Here is a 23,910-nt window from a genome sequence, read left to right as displayed (position 1 = left end):
AAATGAAAAGTATGCTGTCTTGAATTTTTTTTGTGGTGCATCTTCTCTGGTTTTGAAGGCAATGGACTACAGCTGCCAAATTAGAAATTTCTTTTGGTTTTTATTCCATTAGAACAGAAAAATCCTGGGGACTGTTACTATCTGAGATATACAGGCAGAGTAAGTAAAAAAATTCAATGTTTATACAGTGAAAGTCTTTCCTGTGAAATAGAAAAACCATTATTTGACTAAAATAACACAGAACCCAGCACTGGGATATTAAACATGATGCATCACAGGTAAAGAAGGAAAACAATACTCCTCTTCTGTCAAGTTTGTTACTAAGAAAAGACTCTACCCAAAGTAGAAACACTTTAATATTTGTTCTTAGATAAATAAGATTAACATTTAACCTTTACTTTTATGAAACCTTTAGAGAAACATTCATTTATCTGCAGCTGAAATAAATACTGGATTGCTTTATTGATTCATTGGCTAAAGGCATAGACTAGTTGTGAAAATTCCACTCTGCTTCCATTGACACACTGTACCAGAATTAAAAAAAAGTCACTTAAAAGCAGTTTAGCCTTGAGAAAATGGGCAGTCATTGTGAGGTTTGGCCTTCTAGGAGAGAAAATATCTTTCATGTATCCCACTTAAGAATTAAGACATTTACATGGAACAGCTTGATAGACATGACAAATAACTGACTATAATTACATTTCCTGAAGTACTGCTCTAAGGCAATCTTAGATCACAATGCAGAACAGCCTTTAGAGGACATAGGGTTTAAAAAAAAAGTATCAGAAATATATAAACAACCTCCCAAATGACTCTGAATTAGAGCTACAGCTGCAGTAAATCACCATGAATGCAGTGGTGGCATATTCCTAATCAGTGGCCACTGGGACCAGGGCTCCAGAGTTTATCTTAGTGCAACAGCTTGTGATATTTAAACTACAAATTGGCAGCAGTAAAAGGGCAGCTGGTGGTCACGTTGTAGCTGACCAGTGTGAACTTACTCCCCAGTGTCTGTGTCGTCACAACACGAAGTGTGAGATAATTTAAGGCAATCACTGCTCCATAGGGAAGGGGTAAATACCTCGTAGTTACCTCTGGACTGGATTAAATGAAATAACAGATATGGCAACATTATTGCCTTGTATTCCTTATTTCTCCTTTATCTAGGTAGCTTGTTCAATTCTATACTCATGTACATGAACCATGACACCTTTACCTATGTTTGTCACACAGCTCAAGTAAAGGCATAACACATCCCCTGTCCCTGCCCTTTCTTGTCCTTTTGCAGGATGGTCCTCTCTCTTCAACATCTGCATCTAAATCAGCTAAATTGCCAGTAAAGGGTCACTGATACAGAAATTATTTTTTCCCCCAGAAGTAACTGCTCTGTCAAATACAGTTGTAATATATTGTTGCATCAGATAATTAGACTATGCCTCGGAGACCTTATAGGGGGTACCAGAACACCTTTTCACAGTCATTTAGTGTACTTGTTCAAAAAGCCATTATGCCTTGGTGAAAGGAATCTTTTAAAAGTAATTAGGAGCATAAGAACATATATTAACTCTACACTTTTAAGGTCAGACTTTTACACAATAATATTCTAGCAGAGATGTAGTTAGTTCATCCCTTATAAGTTTCATCAATTGATCTATTTTGAACTACACACACACTTCAGTTCACTTTCTGTGGGGAGAAATCTAAGTCATATTACAAGGTCTGCACCCTTTTGCTTGAGCAAAATTTCTACAGTGAAGTTTGTCTGAGGTAGAACAGTAGGCCTGGATGTTCAGCTCTGCAACATAGCTTATTCACACCAATGAATGAATTGTTCTGTACACCCACATTTTCAGAGAGGATCATTATTTAATGAGAAAGAAAGCTACTTTAATGAGCAGTAGCAGAAGTTTTAAAGGTTGAGGCAGAATAATATAGTAGTGCTTAACTGCTGTCATGTGTGAGGTAAATTGAACTGGTCCATCCGCAGAAAGCATGTTTCCAACTAAGGAAATCCTGTTCCTTTATCTAGTCCCTCCTTGAATTCATGTTAATGGCTGTTTCAAGGTGTGTCTAATTCCACCTTTTGCCTCCTCCATCTGAGACATGTAAACATAGCCTGATGTTTACATCCTCTTATGCAAGAGCTTGCGTTTTAGCCCTAGTGCTCCTCGCCTTCTAGAGGCACCTTCTACATTGACACTTACAGATGCAGTTTTACAATTGTATTTATTACTCACTTTTAACAAAGGGGGAAAGAGAACATAAAAAGAGTGAATACAAGGAGGCCCTGTGAAGAAATACTGAAGATCAAGTGGACTTTTCAAAAACCTTTGGCAGCCATTTATTCAACACATGACACTATGTTGCCTAATAAAATGAAAAAAAATTAGGCCATAGCTCATGTGAAGCAATGTTATGTGCCACATTCATCCCACAGGCCATGGTTTCCCCATCCCTACACTGAACATTATAAAACATATGTTTAGTCTGATAAATAGATAGGATACATTACAATGATAAACTTAAAAAAAATTAAAAAAAAAGCCCAACTGGCATCTATCTTTTCAAAAATGAATGATGATATTTTCTATCCCCATTACTTTTTTAATCTCTGCAAGAGCTGGCTGAAGCTGAAGTTTCTCAAGGTGGAAAAGCCATCTGGGAAAGACTGAAGCTGTAGTAATATACTAAAAGATTTGGTCAGTTATTTGCCTCCCACAGAGCATTAATGCTTGCACCTCCAGCCAAATTTGTTTCCTTTATGCTATTCAGCAATGGCTCTCCTAAAAGCAAACCCCAGAACACTCAGAGATTACTTTAGAATCAGTGCAGCAAGGACCTAAACCCTTTTGTATTCCCATGGTGTTTGAGAAAGGAAAGCAAGCTGGGATGACACCTGGACATGTATCAACCCTTGTCTGAACCATGTACCACAAAGAGTAAATGCAGGTTCTCAAGGAGGCTGGAAGCCATGGACCCCTTTATCCTGGAGAAGTACAGTCACATCTTCTTCTGTTTCAAAGCATCCTACACACATTAAACTAAGGAAACAAATATCCAAAGGTTTATTTTCTGCTTATCAGAAAATGTACCTTCCAAAGAATCTAATACTGGATTTCCAGATGTCTTAGCAAAGACATTGTACTCCTATGGTATTGTAAGGTACCACTCTCATACCCTGTTGACAGCAGAAAAATGAGGAAGTTCTTTTGGGTAGCTGTATTTCTCCAGAGCAATTTCAAAGACTGAAACAATTGCTTTTTCTTGCCAAGAATGTAGGCACCATGAAACTCAGAGTGTCCCATTTTCTCTCCCCTAGGAAAGCCTACAGACAAGGTCAGGACATACAAGAGAAGGAACTGAACGTTCTCTCTTGGGGAGCATTTACATTTATTTCTGCACTTTGTGGCTTTTATGGACACTCCAGCAGCCACAGGACGCTCCTACTGCTGCAAGAAAGAGAACTGCTCTTTTCCATTCAAGCCACTTTCAGAGTAAGGCACTCACCACAGTGAGCCAGGTTTTGCCCTTTAAAGGCCAAGGTGTACAAGTATGGTCCCTGAACCATCCCCAAAACATCAGGCAACCATGAAAGTACCAGCCCCTTAGTGGCAGATGTGGCCAGAAGAATGTAACACACATACATAACATAATATAGCATACATATCCCAAGGCAGGACTTCACCTCAAATGAGTTTAAACATGAAAGACAGTGAGATCCTGTCCGCTCCTTGCACCAGCAGGCCTTGCATCTGATCAAAGATATGTCACTGAAACACTCTTGAGCTTAAGGAAAGGAGTTCTTACCAAGACTGCTGCATAACAGACATCAAGCTTTTTATGAAGCTACTATTGGTGTCCCCTGCCCCTCACTGCCACATTCCCTGTCAGGTACGTGACCCACACCCATCACTTTCCTGGGTGCAAGAACACTGAAAAAGGGTCTCCTGTCAGGTGTGAGAGACATTCCTACTGACCAGGTCAGGTTGCAGTGACCCCGTGGTGTCTCAGACTGCAGCCCAGGTTCCCTACACACAAACCAGCAGCAGGAGGTAACTCCAAACTCTCCTTGTACCAGCAGAGGTGACTACACTTCTATAGGGCAAGCCTGTTCTCACTACATAGGCTGCCAGAAGGACTCCCACAATCTTCCACTCACTTTTAAAACTGGAATTAAAAATTGAGATGATTTCTGCTCCTAGTTATTTCCTCAAATACATAAACTTGACTTTTATAAAACCAATTGTTTTATACTTAAATAAGATTTAAAATGATTCCATGATGTTTCAGGAATTAAAAGCAAAACAAGTATGTGCAGTGCAGTAAGATTTATTTACAGAAAGCATGTTTCCATTCAAAAGAGGGAAAAACTGATTTTATGTAAACAACCAGAAAAAACCACTTCACCCCTAGAGAAAATAGGCACACAAATACTTTACTCCTTTCATAAATAATGTATTTTATTGCATATGGCTATTAAGGAGAGCATCCATGAACAATACAGACTAAATACAATACACTACTCTAGTTCCATTTATTCTGGTCTCCAGCAGCATCACATTTATCCTTATATACAGCGTGTACATTGGAAGACACAGCAAGATAAGTTAAGTCTCTTGTCATATCACAATAGCAAGAAATATATTTAACATCTTGATATCCAGAAACAATACGTACCCAAAAAGAAAACACTGCTTAATAACTGTTAAGGTTATATAGCAAAAAATATTTTAAATTTAAGGTAAGTCAGGCAAAATGTACAAAGACCCAATATACATTGTGAAGTTTTAGCAAACATAACATTTATACATTTTGGTTCCATTCTGTAAACTAAATTAAGAATGTAAGTATTGCATATGCCTTTGTGAAATATACAGGATAGAGAATATTTTATTATTTTGTCAAGTTGGTTGTTTTATTAAGTTGTTGTATGCAGTTTAGCCATTTGTTTTAGTGGCATGATTTCTTAATTGATTCAGAGGGATATCTGAAAATAGAGGCGTTCAAAACATGAATTCAGCAGGTACCACACTCAGTGCTGGTTGGGGGTGGAGAGGGGTCAGACAGAAAATGTCAAAGGTATGCAGGATTTTTTTAGTTCCAGACTTGAACAAGCAGCATTTTAGAATATCTTAGAACCATTTACAGCATTAGTATTAGAGAAAAACTCAATCAGATCAGATATTTAAGTTGATTTTAGATCTAACATTTTATTAACCTAAGCATTGCTGTGATTTAAGACCCCAAAAATTACACTGAAAAATAAAGTGTGCCATGGAGTAGGGAAGGAATTAGTTTACATTCATCTTTGTCTTGTAATACAATCCTCAGTTCTAAAAATTCAGCATGTAAGCAGGAAGACTGCATTGCCGTTCGTTGTATTTGTAAGACATTGACTCTTGTCTTCCTCAGAAAAAAAAAATCCCAAAAGAAGATAATGCATTGTCAAAAGTGAAGTACAGGTTCCACTAAGCACAATGATTAAAGAAAAAAAAATGAAAGAGCCTCACATAACTCATAACTTAGTAATAGTTACATGTCTATCAGAGCAGGCACTGGTGGGGTACCCTTAAAATGTACACAAACACTTCAAGCAAAGGAGAAACAAGGTGGCATGACATTCTGCTAGTCTGGTGCAACAGCTGGATGCGACTTTTGTGACAGTTGCTGCCACACCACTCAGATTTTCAGGCCACTGGAAATGTGATGCACAGCTAGCCTTGAAAAGAACTCAGGATAAGTGACTGCAATGGTTCGTCTTCCCTGCAGTAGTGCCTGCAGCTACAATGGTGCTTTCTTGGTAAAAGGCAAATATCAGGACTCTATAGATGGCAAGATAATACTGTGTTAACATTAGCTCTTGAATCTGCCTGATACCCATTATCATCCCTGCATTCCTAGCATGCTTATGTGGATTTTTGGTTACAAGAAATGCAGCTAAGAACAGTTAGCTGAAAAAAGTGAGCTTGTAAATAGAAGAAAAGGCTTTTGCAATCTGAAGTACCTACATAAACACCTACATAGAGAGGATTAAACAAGTGTGTCAAAGGTACAGAGATGCCCCTAATACAGGTTGATGTTTTTAACTTATGTTACTTCAGTTACACATTTTATACTTTTTAACTACTCTGAATCCTCTGTCCAAGTCTGATTCACAGAGTTTCATCCCATTTTAGACTTTTCAGTGCCCTGTTTTAGGCTTTGACTGAGAAGTAAACCCTGGGGCTAGTGATTCAAAACCCAGCAGCAGCAGCAGCAGCTGTACAAGCTGCAAGTTCAGTAAGGCTGGCGACCGTTCTTGAGAGACTCAGCACAGAGATAAAGGAGTTCCTGTCCACACCAACTCTGCAAATCCGGCTTTACTTTGAACTGAGGTAGTACTGTCGTAGGCTTGAAATTATGCCAGTAAATACCAGATCTTGCTGCTTCAGCAGGTGTTACAGAATCCCCTAATATGCCAGAGAAGAAAAACAGTTTGTCTTTGAAGAAAAAGAAAATGAAGGCATTGGCCATTAGTTAAAGAGGCCGGCAGAAAAGTTCCTATGACTTGAAGAGCATCTCCAACTTCTGTCGAAACAGCAGCAAAATGATAACACAGATGCCATGACAGGTAATGAGTTAGGCAGGTTGCCTTCCCTTCCTCCCAGATTTGTTGTATGGTTTAGCCCACAACAATTATGCAACTGTTAGGGCCAACACTTACAACAATAAAAAGTAAACGTTAAGCAGCTTCAGTTCCCAAAAACAGAAACCAAAATAACAAATAAACAAAAAGGTATATGCCGAGCAGCTTCTTTGAATGTTGTACTCTGTTGTTTGAGGTCATGATGAGAAAACTAATTCCTTCACTCTGAAAAGAAAAATGAAAGAAAGTCAATCAAAACTGCAAAAATTTCTTCATAGATATGATACAGACAACACAAAAAGTACCACAGAGAGATGATTCAGAATGGGTTTTCATGTTGAAAAAAAAGCAGCTGTTCAATAACTGTTTTAATATTTGTATACACCATAAGGGATTGCAAAGGCAATAAAGGGAGTATTCCCCAACCCAACATCACTCCCTTTTTTAAGAACCTTTCAGGTCAGCAAACTGCAGGACGCAGAACGGGTTGGAAAATGCAACACAAAATCCCCCCCACTCAAGTTGTGACCATCAGAGTTTTTTGCATCAGTGGAAAGGCAAAGGGGTTGGAGAAAATAGGTACAAGCTTCACTCCTTTCTTTGTCAGCTGGATACTGCAAAAAGCTTTCTACATCCAGACATTAAAAACAAGTTTGAGAAAAAACAAGTTATCTTGTCTTTAGGGAAGAAGTCTACTAAAAACATAAGCAAAGTATAGAAAGAACTTTCTTTTAATTTAGTTATTTGATTTAGTAAACAACTATTATTCCAGAAGTAAAAAAATGAATAGTTATGCAAAAGGAAAGAGGCTTCTCCCAATTACTGACTACAAAGCTGCTTTAAACAGTCAAGGTGAATTTTGCAGTAAAACAGAAACTGATTACAATGAGACCCATTCTATTTTAAAGAATGCAGCTGACCCTTGCAGTGTTTCTTCATGCAAAGAATTAATGGATAGCATGCATCTACCCCATAAAGGAACATTATTATTTATTAACTCAGAGCATTAAAATTATTAAATAACATGGCCATTAAAAATAAAAACTTAGTAATTGTAACACTTTTCTTTGTTGTATGTTATCCCCATACATATCCCCCAAGTTAAATGAAAATTTTAGTTAGATGATGTATTACATGAGTTTTTCTAAAAACAAGTTTTTTGGAACATATTGGGAACAAACACTGTTACTTAGAAAAGTCTATAGTTTTGACTGTATTGATACAGGAAGTCATATTCCTATATATTTTAATTCCTTTGGGACCACAGAACCAAAATAAATTAGATACAAAACACAGATGTCAAAGTAAGCCCAGCACCTATCAGTGCAAGTTTCAATCCACATAAGGTCTGATAAACCAATACAAATCCTTTTCCCTCAAGCTTACACAAAAACAAAGGCTGAGGTATCTTGGCACACATATAAGACTTGCTAAATTGCTTTGAATCTCTGACAGCTAAGGTTTACTCAATGCATTAGTCTGGCTGGAGTCAACTGGAGCCACTATATGATCAAATACTTAGGATATTACTTGAAATAAAAGAGATTTTATTTCATGCCACAACTTGAGATGATTAATAGCTTGCCAAGACCAAAAGGAAAGTGCCTTATTGTCCCCACCCACTGCCACCTACTTGATGCCCCTTTTCTGATCAGAAACTAAGTCAAGTCTATCCATTCAATCTTCAGTAAATGAGTTTTCATTGTTTGTTCTCTACGGGTGTTTCAAGAACTGGCTTATGATGCATCTGGCAACATCATCCCAAAGGGCTGCATGGGTAAACATGGGGCAAGGATGGACCGCTCTCAGATGAGAGCAGCAATTCCTCATTTGAGGAAGAAACACTTAACAAACCACTTTGCTCCCACTTTTGTTCAGGGAAGTACCACAGATGCATCATGTAGGCAAACAAAAGAGTGTTCAAAGGTACCTGCTAACTCTGTGTTACTGCTTTCCTCCTTCAAATGGAAACCAACACAGCAACTAAATTTACATTCCCCAAAGTAAGAAAGAGAGGGAAAGCCAAATAAAATATTTTTAAAAAGTAAAAATCCTCATCTTCAGATAGAGAAATTGCTGGAAAATGCAAAGGATACAAGCAAGTATGGTTCCAGAAGTATGCCAGTCTAGGGCAGACATGAGGGAAGAGTATCAGCAACTGAGTACATCTGATACTGCTCTTACAGTACAGCAGGCACTCTCCAGGCAGAATTAAACTGGAGGAGGGGAAGTGGCTGATGCTTCAAAGCACTTCCATACTTAGCTGGCATGGTTTTGTAGGTGGATGATAGGACTGTGGGCACAAGCCTAAGACCTTATGATACAATAAACACATCATCCAATGAGTCTATAATGATGACCATGATGACCTATAACTCAAAAAAAACCACCCCAAACATAGTCTTCAATAATAAAACTATTTCCTTCAACTTCAATAAACTTTGAATCCTGTTTTGAATAAGTTTTGAATCAATAAAGGAAAAATAACTACTGTTACCACTTGACCAATGTAATAATGCCAGCTTCAGAGGAAGCCTACTTGGAAAAAAAAAAATTGCAAGTTCCATACCAAAGTAAAAACAACTAACTAAACAAAAAAAAAAAAAAAAAAAAAAAAAAAAAAAATCAACATCATCTTTATTTTTACCTCAGTGATTACTATCTTTTATTTATTTCAAGCCTCAGGTCAACCTTTCACTCACATAGCAAGTCACAGCAGTACACACCATCTTTACACAAGAACTCAAAATTCCTACAGCACATATTCTTTGGTAGCTTCATTCCCCATGGGCATGCACTAATCAAAATACAAAGTCCAGCACTGTGTCAATATTGAGGTTTCCTCTTGGTTTTGAGCTTTATTAAGAAAAGCATCCATGATCACTGCCGAGTTTCCAAAACTACTTAAATCATTTGATTCTACCAGTGCTTCTCAGAGAATAAATCACAGAATAAACACACACACACAAACTGCTATGAAACTACCAAATACACATAGACTTGCTAAATACACTGTGAAGAAATACAATGGTTAGTCAATTAAAGATCTACTCTCCCTATTAATTTTCAAACTCAGTAAGCAGCAAAACTAATTTTTATTTAATTTCTAAAAATAATTCTCATCTGCTAACAAGCACGCAGGCAGAAACAGTTATTCATGTGACTTGTGGCAAAACACGTTGCTGGTTATTCATAATCAGTAAATGTATTCCAGTGGCAGCGTGACTGCCAGAGCACATCAGGCATTGGACACAGAACCCCCAGCTCTGCTGCAGGGCTCTGCCCTGACTCCAGGCAAATCACTCAGTGGTTTTATCCCTTTGTTCCTCCTCCCCATGTCATCTGCCAAATCGATTAAGGCTGTGATTCTGCTAACTAACTTTTCCTGGAAGAGCAATCCTATTGATACAACCAAACTGGAGGATAACAACACGTACATCTGCGGGCATCAGGCCAGGCCGTCAGACAGCACAACCCAAGGAACTGAACCCCACTCACCGAGAGGTCCCTTTGGTACAGCAGACACCTGGGAGAAGAGGTGTGACCCTGGAGATGTATCACCCAGAAAGGGCCAGTGCAGCCTCCATCAGCAGGTTACACTGCCCTCCCATCACTCAAGCTCCTGCAGCACCAGGCACTGTATGGCTGGGCTCCCAGCAGGAGATGGGTCAAAGGCACCCACACAGATTGGAGCCTGGAGCCTTGGCAGCACCATCCCCATGCCCACAGCAGCCTGTGTCTGCAGGCAAGTGGAGCAGAGGGTGGGAAGGAACAGCACAGGCCTGATGGAAATAAACCTGTGCTGGGCAGGCACTGACAGAAACCAGACGGGGTCTGAACCGCAGCCTCCAAGGGCTTCCTTACTGAGGCATCACAGGAGCCACACTCATCAGAAGGTCACAAACTTGGCCAAGCACCCAAACACAGATGCAGCCTGAATGCTACCCAGGACACTACTGGGAAGTGCACAGTGGGAACCAAATCCTGACCTGGCTCCAACTCCCATGAAGCAACGCAATGAATACTGTACTTAACATCATAGGTAACCCTGTTAAAGATAACAGAACAGCTCATGTGCTGAGCTATGGCTCTCCAGAAGCAATTCCAGAGAACCCATGCTCCACTTAGCAGGACTACTCTTACCAAATAAAGCTGAGCACAGCCACTTTCAGAGGAACAGGTTTCAATCAGAGCTTAAACATTCACTTTACCAACACTTTGCAGGAAAACATGAAGTAGTGTGCTCTGAAAGTTCACAAAGCACACAAATAATATCCACCCAAAGTAAAATGTTTCCACATTTGATGAGAAAAACAAGTTAAACCATGAAATGAAAAATCAACGTTATTTTTATTTTTTAAACAAGTCATGGTTGATCATAATTGGAAACACACTGTACCAAGTAACCAGGCTCTTTTGATATGTTATTCCACTAAGAAACAGTACATTATGTTGTTCAGATTTGTCTCTTGTTTTATGAATTTTAAAAAGCGAGCATCTGGTCAACACAGATTTTTCATGACAAACAATAAAAAAAAAAATCAATACTACTTTAGAGTAGTAAAGTAGGTATTCTGTATCCACAGTAACCTATATTAAAATGAGCTTGACAGTACTTTTAACTCTTGTGTCAAATGGTTAGAATAGTATCAGTTTGAACTGCATTAATATAACCATGGGGAAAGATTAACTTTTAAAGTGGGAACAAACTGCAAGATTGTCTGGGAAAAGGTGTTGCACATCAGTACCTGCAGACACTTTTTGGGTTTGTATGCCCAACCATAATGTCAAGAGGTCAAAATGCTCATCTGCTGTCATGGATAAATCTCCCAGAATTTCTAATAATCATCAACTTTTAACCAAAGGTACTAAAAAACAGAATTATTTGTATTTGATGCCATATGTTTACATGATAAATACTTATTTTGCCTATGATCTTGCATTGGATTTTAAGCAGTTGAGTCTATAGTAGAAGTATAGACAAGAATGTGGGCTATGCTTAGTTGACTTCAGAATTTGATATAATTCGTGTTTCATATAATTTTTTCAAGGTTCTTATAGATTTTGTAGTACTAATAACTAAACATTAAAATGTAATTATGTGGAAAATAAAATTATTAAACTTGCAAATATAATTGTAATGAATTTCTAGTGCTGGTCCAGAAATAAATTTTTCATATAAATGATAATAAATATAGGCACTTCTAATTTAAAATTAAGAAACCAGACATGCTCATTTTTCCCAGGATTAATTTAATACAGCTGTGATTATATCTCTTAATTTCAGAGCCACAGCAAATGTTTACTTTTAAACAAGTTTGTATAGATGGGATTTAATCCCACACTTAGGGATAAAATAAATTAGACAGAAACCCCCTCAACATAGCATTATCTGAAATATGTTCAATTATCCTCTCCCTTGCAAGCTGCATATACAACCATTCAAAAGCATTACATGAAATGAAACAAAATCAAGCAGCTTTCTCTGAGTAAACAAAATGCTAGAAAATAAAAATGTTTAGTCCTTCTGCCCTTCCACTGGGAGCCTGTAAGAAGGACAGAAACACATACACAGCAGTAGCAGATGTGGAAGATACACAGAAAATTTGCCACTGGAGAGATTTGTCTGGGGCAGCCACTCAAAGAGCCACTCCACAGTACACACACAGCACTTAGCCATCATGGAACAAGAAGTCATGCTCAAGGTTGATGACCATTATCATACATGTGAAATTGCCTCCCACCTTACAACCATCACCCTCTTCCCATATCAGTGCAGATTCACCATCCAACACCACAAGCATGGCCTCAGTGGGGCTGTTGCCTTGAATTCACAGCTCTGGTCACTACATCAAGGCACAGCTTCTCCCAGGTGCAGCCTGCCAGCAACGTGGGAACTCCAGCAATGCCACTTTGCACACAAAGTGTGGCTGGAAGTTTCTTAAGAGACAGAATTTTTGCAAAACAACATGCTCACCTTCCAAGTGATGAAGAGCAAGGCTGGAAGGGATCAGTGACTAACACACAACTACCTACCAACCCCATCTCTGGAGACACAACAGCAACTGAATCAGCATGTCTGCCCCAAAAGCACCTACTAGGCAATACTCAGCTAAATTCTACCAAATTCCGTGTGTACATCTGCATTTCAGACCTATGAGGAGCCAGCCATTCCAATTCCTTAGAGTCAAGGGAAAGAAACAGTGAGTTTTAAGCAACAATTTTTCTGCCCTATTTTATATTGGGCTCTGACAAATAAGAGTTCTGAAAGTCTGAAACTCTTTGAGGTATAAAATTTGGTATACCTTTTAGGAACAGAGATGATGTCCTTTTACACACCTTTACAACTGCTGGGAAGTTTGCTCAGATGGGATGTCAAAGGCATATTTGTGCCTGTTCTAATTTATATCAGTAGTTATTAACAAGGTCAACAAGTTATGACAAGGAGGAAGAGCTCTTGTGAAGCAGAGCTTGATAATCTCACACAACTGCCAACTGAAATGCCATCAAACTTAGTTGTCCTATTTCCAGCAGGTAACAGTGAGGTGGGAAAAAACCAAAACAGTACAATCAGACTTCTGGTTGAGATCAACAAGTGAGAGCTTGACTGCCATTCTAGGTAACACTGGACAAATACCAAAGTTCAAGAACTGCTCCTGAGCCACTAGGCTGAAAACACATGCCTGAAAACACAACATTAGAGTGTTCTCAAAGAGCTTAAAAGTATGCTTTTCCACTCTCCAACTTGGGATAAAAAGTAATCTTTTGCACTGGTTAAATTGAAGAAATATTCACATTAAAAATTTAAATATTCATAGGAACCAGGATAAGGACTCATGTAAGTTGTGGGAAGTCATGTTCAGTCTCTCCTCCTATTACAGTGGATATCTAATTATTCCATAAAAACAGCTGCAGTAAGAAAGAACAAGAGCACTCTACCCAACAATATATGGTTAAGATATGCTATAAGGTGGTGAGGGGGAAAAGAGGACTGAGATTTTTTTCAGCCAGAAAGGTACTGGATGCTGGTCAGCCCCAGGTAAGTGCTCTTGCCTCATAAATATTGTGGAGAGGGAACAGAAACACTACATCCAGGCACTCTTTCAAAGACTAATCCCTGCCTCCATCACTGCCAAATGGGCATAGGCACTCAGTATCAAAAGAGGCTTCAGATTTACAAGAGAATCCTAGAGGAAGACATTTATCTTCCAGAGAGCAGCATGTTTTAAAACACAGGGCTCTCCAGCTTTCACAGTCAACCACCCTCCTGTTCTGTAAACTGACCTTCACATGGCTTACCAAGGAGACAAACATCCCTGGCAGGACACACATTCACTCAGGCATCTCACCTGCCACCCAAACACACTGGATGGTCACACACTAAAGGTTAGCCAGCTACTGCAGCTTTTGGACTTTCAGGTTAGGAGATGTGTCCAGAGAAATGCATCTTCTTGCAGAAGAGATACACAGGGAGAGAAGTGAGAGAAAAAGAAAGCAGAGAAAGCCTAAGAGGAACAACCTGGCATGCACAGGAAGGCAACCTTTTCCCTAGAGCTTTCTCTTCTTGCCACATCCCCACTTAAAACTTTTGAGCAACCTGAAGTAGGATAAACATTTTAAAGGATTGTTTTCCAATTTTGTCAATACTTTTCTAGAGATCTTTTATGGCCTCACCCTTGTCAATGTGAATCTGTCAGTAACAGAGAAGTGAGGAAAAGATGAAGCTAGGCAAGAAGTTTCATCATGTTCCATGATGAAAACACATCACCACTCCCTGAAACCATTTAGTGAAGTGAGCAATACAACACAAAAGTGCTGCACTGAAGCAGGTTATACTCTCCTCTAATCCAGTCTCCTCTCGCTGCCAGTGGGTCAAAAGCAGCTGCATACAAAATTCAAGATACAGATTTTGCAAATAGAGATACTACCCAAAGTTCTCTTTACTTTCTAATGATTTACCTATAAGGACAAGCCAGACTGCTAAAGACACGAGCCAAGCTCTTCTTAAATTCTTTGCTGCTGTAGACTATCAGCATTTGGCACAGTGCATACTTTCTGAAAGCCAGAATCACAAATTTAGCAAGGTGCCCCAACCCTGTTGATTTCAACATCTTCACATTTTTCAGCCTTAATACTTATCACTCTACAGAAGCCCACTAAGTCTTCTTGAAAACAGCCACTCTAACACAATCCCTCAGCAGACATTTCCTACTATTCCTTCAACAAACAGTCCCAGTAATCAAACCAAAATGATGTCTCAAAGAATACTTGGATTTGTTATTTACAAATTTTCTTCTATTCTCCTTTGCATGAAATATTTTGCTAATAAGTGCCAGAAAAAAATTTAAAAATATTTTTACTTTGCATTTTTAAAACAAAGATAGGCATCTGTAACTTCTTACTCTGACTTTAATCCAGAGATGAATTAGCATTTCTTTCTGTAGTTGACATGGATTTCATTGCATAAAGAAGTTGGTATTATATTAAGAGATGAAAGGAAAAGATGTATTTTTGTCACACGGAAATGATAAATATCATCTACATATCACTCCCAGAGGCTAATTAATACTTTGTTGGAAAGCAGAGGCAAAAAGCTTAGTGAGCTGTTTAGAAAAGTAATTTAGGTGGTTAAATTTTCTGAGAACACCAGTTTTGAAACTGGATACTGGTCAGAAAATAATTCGCGAAAGCAGAAAGCATATAATTATGTCCTCTTTCTTACCTATATTTTACTCTCTTTCTCAAGCAAGAAACACAGATTATACTGAATGAATGCAATTGTTGCCAGCTCCACTGGATGCACCTTGAATCCTCCCCGTCTAATAATTTACTGTAAAGAAAGTGAAGCAAGCCCAGAATGATTCGCTCTGCAAGATCAAGCAGATACTAAAGCTCTGCATTTTTAAAGAAGGCAAGGTGAATGCAAAGCACCAAGTTTACCCACCCTCAGGAACAAGAGTATGTGAGACATGCAGTCAATCAATCTCAGTTCAGAAAACAACACTTATTTCATTGGTTTTTTTCAGCCCTGAGACTGCAGTAGAAAATTTTACCTCCCTCAAGAAGAAACAAGCAAAAAAATCCAAAAAAACCCCAACCTGTAAAGTATGAAAAATATGATGCTCTCAGAGTACAGTGTGCTTTCACAGCACTTTTCTCAAAGCTTCAAAGGGATTTCTTTAAAAAGATCCAAAAAATTAGTGTCAATTACTTGCAACATTACTAGCTCCAGTGCAAGATACACTTTCTTTTGTAATTAGAAGAGCTCTCAGTACTACAGAAACAGAGGTGTACTCTACTGTTTCACCAGGTTTTTCTTCCTCTCCCAAGTGCTCTTACGCAGGTGTCTTTTATTTGTTTTATCGCTCCCCATATTTGTTGCCAGCAAATATATTTACAAGCAATCAATTACACTCAATTTTCTAAGAAAGGCTCACTAGTACCAATATAGCATTTTTTAAAAATACATTTCACTTACAGCAATATGTCTGACCACACAACTATACAGCTGACACTCGCATCTTTTTGAAATTTTATTATGCTGCCAGGACTGTTTCTATAAAACAGATTAAAACCCATCTTTGTCACTTAAGATGGAATACTCTAGAGATTGGCTCTCATCCCACAATGCTTAGCAGAGAATTCCCCTAAATTTCAGGGAGACTTTCCAGCACATCAAGACCTGCATGCATTTTCTCCTACTGCCAACACTCCAGCTCTTTAAAGCTGCTTAGGACATCTCTAATAGGTGTGATGAGCACCCCAGGATATCATATTAATGAACTATGACCTCCTGTAGGATACAATGCAGTAGCTGAGACTTTTTATAAAGCTATGATGCTGTTCTAGAACAGAAAGATCACAGGCACTGCCATGAAGAAATACTTTGCAGAACACCAGTACTTCTCCCAAGGCATCTGCACCTTCGAAGCCCAAGTTTGCCTGCAAGTACCAAAGCCCTGATACTGTTGCATAAATCACATATTGTGAGTGACCAGGAAATATGTTTGAGAGTGTTCAGTCAACAGTGCAGAAGCTGCACAGCTAGAGAGAACACAAATCCCTTTTAATTTCACATTTACTGAACAAGTACAATATATCATCAACTAACTCAAGTACAGTCCAGGTCAAGCAAGAATATATAACTATGTCAGCTGATCCACATACAAATATCAGTCTTATTTCAAGTCTTCCTGCTTAAAATAAGACACTGCATAGTTCTCACAAGCTGCAGATCTCTGGAAGTTAGATGTTCCATTTATGCCAAGCATATAGGCTCCCTCTGTGATCAAAGGAGGTGGTTTTGTGGTTTGGATTCATCTCCAATCTCGAGAGGCTCTGACCAGCCTCTTCAGTACTGAAAGGCACCTGTATCCTTTGAAAGACTGCTTATGGAAGACAGATCCTTCTCTGAAGAGGAGTCTTTTGGTAGGCTCCTAAGGGGCAAATGTGGGCATTACACAGTTATTACTACAGTTCTGCACAAAGTGCAACAGCATTGGCTAGATTAAAAACAACCATCGTATACCTGGAAATCTAAACCAGGAACACAGACCCTTAGGACATACTGGAGACATTTGTATTGCAAACTGCAACACATAAGACATGAAGCAGCTTCACTTATGACACATACATGAAGGTCCCTTAAGACTCCCCATGTCCTGGGGTTAACCTATAGCCTCTCCCTTTTTTAATTAGAGTCATGTTCATCAGACCAAAACAGGATCCCAGCACAGCTGAATTTCACAAAACCTATTAAGAAAAACACAGATAAATTGCCTCCTCTGGAATATCCTCCCTCAGCTTGCAAATATCCCATCCCGCCTGGGCTAAACAATCCTATCAAAACATTTCTACAGCAAACACAAGCTGCTTGTTTACAACAAGGGAAAAAAATCAAGCAACCAAAGCAACCTGAGGCACTAATAAAAGATACAGCAATTTTAAATGTCTTTCCCTTTGATGCCTCAGCCTCTCCAACAATCATCATCAAAAAAATAAAATTCAGATTCAATCTACACTTGAGACAAGGGACCACAGATACACTGTTGTATAGAGCAGAAATAAGTCTTGGACAAAATTATATAACCATGTCCACAAAAGATACAGGAAATAAACCCAGCATGAACAGAAAGCTTTTCAAATTACAGTACAAAATACCCTGTGGACTGTATTAGAGGTCTTTATTTCCAGTAGCTATTTTTAGCTAAAATACCTTGAAAAATTAATTGAAGAAATTAATTATTACTATTCCAGAAAGACTATTATGTGGTTACAAATGGCCAAAAAATGACCTAAGACAAAGAGGAGAAATGGTTCTGAGCTTCCCTATTAATATCTCATTACTGTTACAAAAAATCTCAGAAATCTCTGTCAAATTAAAAGTTACCACATTCCAGGAATAGGGAAGTTAAATAATATTATCACCATATACAGCAAGAAAAACACACCTACTAGGAAAAAAACTCCATGATTCAATGAAGAAACAGAATTCCAAACTTAGAAGATGGTAAGGCTGTTTATTCCAACCATTACAGTCACAGCCACTGTATACTATATCCTGTACCACTTATTTTCAATGTTTTTCCTAAACTAAATCAGAATTTACACAAATTCCTCTTGCTCCTGAATTAATTTAAAATTACCAAATATGAGGCAACAGGCTTTTATGTATCAAGCACCAACAAGGCTAATTCTTACCTGGAGTAAGAAAACAATGTGTATCTAATGCAAATAATGAGTTATAACACACACACAACACAACTATACTAATGAATAAGATAAAGCCACTTCACACCCCAATAAAACAATGGGTTTACACGGTAAAAAAAAAATTAAGATTGCAAAAAAATTTAACATATGGATTCAATAAAGACTTCTTTGTCCACTGTTTTGACACCTGCAGCAGAACTTAATAAAACTTTGTCTTCAGAGCAGAATGAAGCATCAGCTACTCAGGTAACCCACAGAAAACAAACTGGAAAATCCCTCAAGAAGACAGGCAAAAAATGAGTGCCTGATAAAGGGGTTAAGACACCCAACTAAACAGAGAATACACAAACTTCATTCCAGTGGGGGTGGAGAGTTTAAAGTTGTCTCTTATGCATCACTTCTAAAAATAACTATTTCCTATGAACATGTTCTGAAGTCCCAGCACCTTTTCTTTGCTATTGTTATAAACCCTTCATTCTGTTTCTCCTGGTCCTTATTAAGGATACTTGAGAAAGCAGAGAGCATCTAATTACATCCTCTTTCTTACCCATATTTTACTCTCTTTCTCAAGCAAAAAACACAGATTATACTGAATGAGTGCAATTGCTGCCAGCTCCACTGGATGCACCTTGAATCCTTCCCATCTAATAGTTTACTGCAAAGAAAGTGATAAGGATACAGCATAAGCTGCACTAATTCAATGCTATTTCTCAGCAAAGTAGAGTAGAATACTTTAGCAAAGTAAGTGGAATACCAGCTCATCTACATGACACAAAAAAATCATAGAAATAACTCACAGTATGTGTTTTTAAAACAGTAAGGCTAAAATGTTGTCACCCTGTAAAAGTGACAACAGCCCATCTATGAGAACACAGGAAATTGAAAACATGAGGAGAAAACAAGTGAGAGGAATAGAGAATACTGCAGCATTTTCTCTTAATGCGACAAGATAGCACCCACATGGTGGATGCCTATGGCAAGTTAAAGCCTGCCACGCTCACGACTGATGAAGCAGACTCAAGACTTCAGGAGTAATTTCAGACTCAGAAGACTCCCTAAATGACCCCTCACAACAACTCCATCAAACAGCAGCCTGGCATCCAAACACTCCACACAGCTCACCCACAGCCCTGCCCTGCTCCCTCTGCATTCAGGCACACCACTTCCACTGTGCTCACTCAAGCTGCAAGATCTAAGCTCTTGTTTCAACTCAACTCCACAGAGTCAAGTGCACACGTACTAAAATAAATGTCCGTCAATTTACTTCCTGAGGGCTGAATCTGACTTCCACTAAAAATCAATAATATTTCACTACTATCAGGTTCTGATTTTTTAAATTTTTTTTTTTAGTAGCAGATACACTCTCTCATGCTATACCATCTTACAAACCTTTCGGTCCACTGTCCCTTGAATATTCACACTAACAGCAGGGAAGGAGTAGTATGAAAGAAAAGAGGACCTAATCTAGAAATCACAGTGCTGAAATACATCAGTGCATTTGTAGCTGGAAATCATCCTATTGGCTAACATTCAACATCCAATTATCATCAATTTATTTATTTATTTAGAGCCCACACAATTTACCATTTACATGAAAATACACAATTCAAGGTTAAAGTTAAAAGCTCATTTTAACTGAATTTTCATCTGACATTTGAAGACTAAAACAGAACCATATAATAAATCACCTTTCTGTAGATACCCAAAAGAAAGCATTATTATCCTACCACTCATTAGAGCATGTTAAGAGTTTCTCTGGTATTTGTGAGAGTAACTACTAGACTATTAGGACTGTAAAACAGTAAGTACTAACAGTTTTAAGTTTATGGCCAATTCTTTCAAGTATTCTGTGCATCAGGGTCATTCATATACATACATATATATATTTTTATTCCTAATGCTCATCCACATAGTTAATTTTCTATAACCACTGGTAAAGTCATGAGCACTAATTCTGTAACTTCAACCTTCAGAAAGTAATGTAACTTGCATGGTTATACAAGAGTGACTCGAAATCCAAACATAACTGTTTGAAGTTTTATGCTAGATTAAAACTAATTAGTTGTAAACAATTTTTAATTAAATGACTTTTCATAGTTCACAAATAACTTCCATGGCAATCACCAAGACAAATCTTTCTTGTTTACATACAGGATTGTTACAATAAAAGTGTAATTTTTCCTTTAGCTATGTTAAAAAGATGGTATTATTATAGTTCTATTTCATTAATTTTGACAGAACTAATTGGTCAGGAATGAAAGCTGTTGTAGAAGATGCAAGTCCAGCCTCCTATAAACTTTACCAAATGTTTATGATGTAAAAATGAATACAGCTACAACACAACTGAGTGCAACTGACTTCCAGGAGAACTCTACCTCCACCTTCCAGTTCCAAATCTCATTATTCCATCACAAGAAGTCTTTTTCAAGTATAAGTGAAAATTTTGGTTAGACACAACACCTGATTTTGGTTTGCCTTTTCAAGTAAACTAAAAACAACTCACTGGAGTTTTTGAAAAAAATCACTACCGGAGGAACTAGCAAAAAGACTACATAAGAAATTCACTCCATAACTTCTCAGTAATTCAAGCACAGGAGAGACCACAGTATTTCAAGCTGTCAATTTGATGATGTAAAAGTTTTGCATTAACTAGAAAACTGGTGAGGTTTGCATCCATTTGTCAATTCTACTCTTATTCTTTTAAATAATGCTAAAATGCAACATTACCAGTTATTGCCAGTAAGTTTCTATAGGCCAAATTATCTGTCAGTGAAGACAGACTAAACAAAAGTTATTGTTTTCTTGTTCTTGAGCAACTATTCAACACCACTGACTTCTACATAAGAGTTAAGCCTAACCCAGCTCCAAAAGATTGTCTATGCCTTGTACAATGAGTATCATGATTTCTGGTGAGAAAAAGTCTAGATTCAAAGCAAAACCAAACAAAGAAAAAATCACAAACAAGCAAACAAACAAACAAACGCCAAACCAACCCAAAACGGAAAGAAAGTCTTCATAATTCTGATTTCCTACCTTAACTTGACAATACCACTCAATTTAATGAGATAGACATAACTGTCATAAACACTTAAAAATAACATACTGCCTCAGTGGACACAATGTAAGAGACTAATCAAAGCCAGCTTAGATCTTATTTCATTGACATGATTTTCCCATTGTTACTGGAATGATTTATTGATTTGTCTTTGACTGAAGAGAATCAAAGTCCTCTGCCTCAAGTTGCACTTAGAGTGGTGTTCTTAGTCTACTTTAAAGTACCTCTGAAACAGATTTGGAAACTGAAACTCAACAGAACAGAGTTTTATATCACAGCACACATCAAACAAGTTTTACTCAAGCATCACTTGGAGAAAGCTTGGAAAATTCTACAAAGTGCTCTACTATTTCTAAGAAACTTCTGCTGTTTGTGATTATCAGCAAATTTGCTATTTTGGCATCACACTAGAGCCCCAGTGCCTCCATTTCCGACCCCTTCAAACAAAAACAAGCTGCTCAACAATGTCTAATCCGTGCGTCATGTAATCCTGCTTAATACCCTACAAACTCTGGGTAATATTTGGGTAGTTTTTAAATTTAGCAAAGAACATCCTGGCCTAGTTCAAAGATACCCTTGCCTTGGGTAGTGTCCCCTAGAAACATCACCCACACTTGTTCCAAAGAAGAAAAGCAAATGCACACTTAGGAGTAAGAGAAATGAACAAAAAATTAAAGAAGAGACTGTGGTCTAGTGTCATAATGAAAACACATAAAATTACAAATCAAATTATTGAAATAGGAACGCATTATGCAAACACCTAGCACACCACTCAAGCAGAGAGACGTTCTGACTTTCCAGGAGTGCTCACGGCCCCATGTAGCAGCCAAGCTCTCCATGCTCACAGCGAGGGCAGCCAGCGCCGCAGGACAGACACAGCTCCACAGTCACCAACCCTGAGCCACTGACACACGGGACACCGCTGCCAGAGAGACAGAAAATCCCTTCCTTGAGACACCGCCTGCTTTTTGAAACATCATTATCTTACAAGTGGCTCATGCTACACACGCTACCAAAGAGATCCAAACTAAGTCTCATGATAATTCTTCAGCATACTGTCCTGCCTGTCCCACCTAAGATCTCTCAGAGCCTCACTGAAGGACAAATATGTTCCTATTTTGTTTAGGCTGTCAGGCAGACAGTCTCCAATCATTAGTCTCTTGTCAACAGCGATGCTGGGGTAGATTACTACTGTGTAGTGCTTGTAACGGCAGGTGCATGGCCCTGGGGCTGCCATCTGCCAGGAAGGAAGTGTTCTCCTCTAGGATGCTGAAGAGATTGACAAATAATGTAAACAAAACACTGAATCATCCCTAATCTATGCAATAAAGCTATTACATTACTCTTCTGCAGTGTAGATGTCACCATCAGAGGTGGGGGCTTAGGTTTGCAGCTTGAACTGTTTATTTCTAACTATTTTTGTGATTGATTTACTGAGATAAAAAACACACTCTGAAATAACTTTTGTTTAAATGAGATGGGCAACTCTGGATTTGAAAATAAACAAAAAAACCACCCTAGCATCAAGTATGTTTATTCTGGAAAGTATCTCCCCACTGTTCACTTGTAGCAAGCCTCTTTCCAGAGAGTATTTGCCTGCACTGTGAGCAAGAACTTTTTTCTTTAATTACTATTTTTGATACAGCTATACAGAAATTGGGGTAATCATCACTGATAAAAACAATTAAGAATGTTCCAAAGTATTTTTTACAGCAAAAATAGTAACAGAACTCCAAGTATTTTCCTTGGTCTTTTAAATTAATTTCTAAAGGGATTTCTCATAATGAGATTGAAAATCTTTCCTAAACAGTCTCAGTTTAGTATCCAGTTTGTCACCTGAGCTACCAAGCAGTAGCATAACTCCGTGGAAATAAGCAGGCACTCACCTATTCTTCAGGAAAGTTACTCATTACTGTTTAACTGGCCACACAGAGATTACAACCTACTGCTGTCTCCGAGCCTGCTTCAAACATTACTGGATGTGTTAGCACTTTAACACACTAAGAAATATTTTCAAGTGGCCCTCTGTAAAGATGTAAGCAATCTTTGCATTGGTTTTACTATGGTTTGCATCAGGCTTGTAATATCCAAGTTTTAAAAGCTTCTGTTAACTACTGACACAACCTCACAACTAAGGGATTCATTCTACACGTATTAGTGTAGAAACTGAAAACACAATCTGAACCAGTAATCCTGGCTTCCTCCAAAGCTGACAGAGATGAAGTGGAAAATGCATGCTACTTTATAGCGCGTATTTAAAAGACAATGGGAGCCACCTTTGCTGGTTCTGTTTACTGCTGCTGGCTCTCCAGAGCCCTGGCAGACTGACTAATCCAAGAAACACACATGCAAGACAGCTAAAGGCAGTTGACACAAACACGAGTGCAAAAAAACCCCACCAAAACAACAACAAAAACAAACAAGTTTTCCTTTGAAAACTGCTACAGGAGAGCCAGTGTTTTCAACAACCAGCAACAACGGGACTATTGAGCTGAACTTGGCTTTTCAAAGTTGCCAC

The 23,910-nt window shown here is 38.3% G+C and overlaps 1 protein-coding gene across 1 annotated transcript in view; it reads right to left on the bottom strand.

The window, feature by feature from the left end:
• Positions 1–4,313: 4,313 nt before the first annotated feature.
• The window catches only part of IRS2 (insulin receptor substrate 2), a 28,711-nt gene continuing 9,114 nt past the window's right edge, over positions 4,314–23,910 (bottom strand). Inside the window, exon 2 of the mRNA XM_063149966.1 lies at positions 4,314–6,850. Coding sequence (XP_063006036.1) covers positions 6,846–6,850 — 5 coding nt within the window. The 3' untranslated portion in view covers positions 4,314–6,845. The remainder of the gene's footprint in view (positions 6,851–23,910) is intronic.

The sequence above is a fragment of the Melospiza melodia genome, chromosome 2 (genome assembly GCF_035770615.1).
Source record: "Melospiza melodia melodia isolate bMelMel2 chromosome 2, bMelMel2.pri, whole genome shotgun sequence".
NCBI classification, from domain to species: Eukaryota; Metazoa; Chordata; class Aves; order Passeriformes; family Passerellidae; genus Melospiza; species Melospiza melodia.
This window is presented reverse-complemented; position numbering and strand designations above follow the sequence as displayed.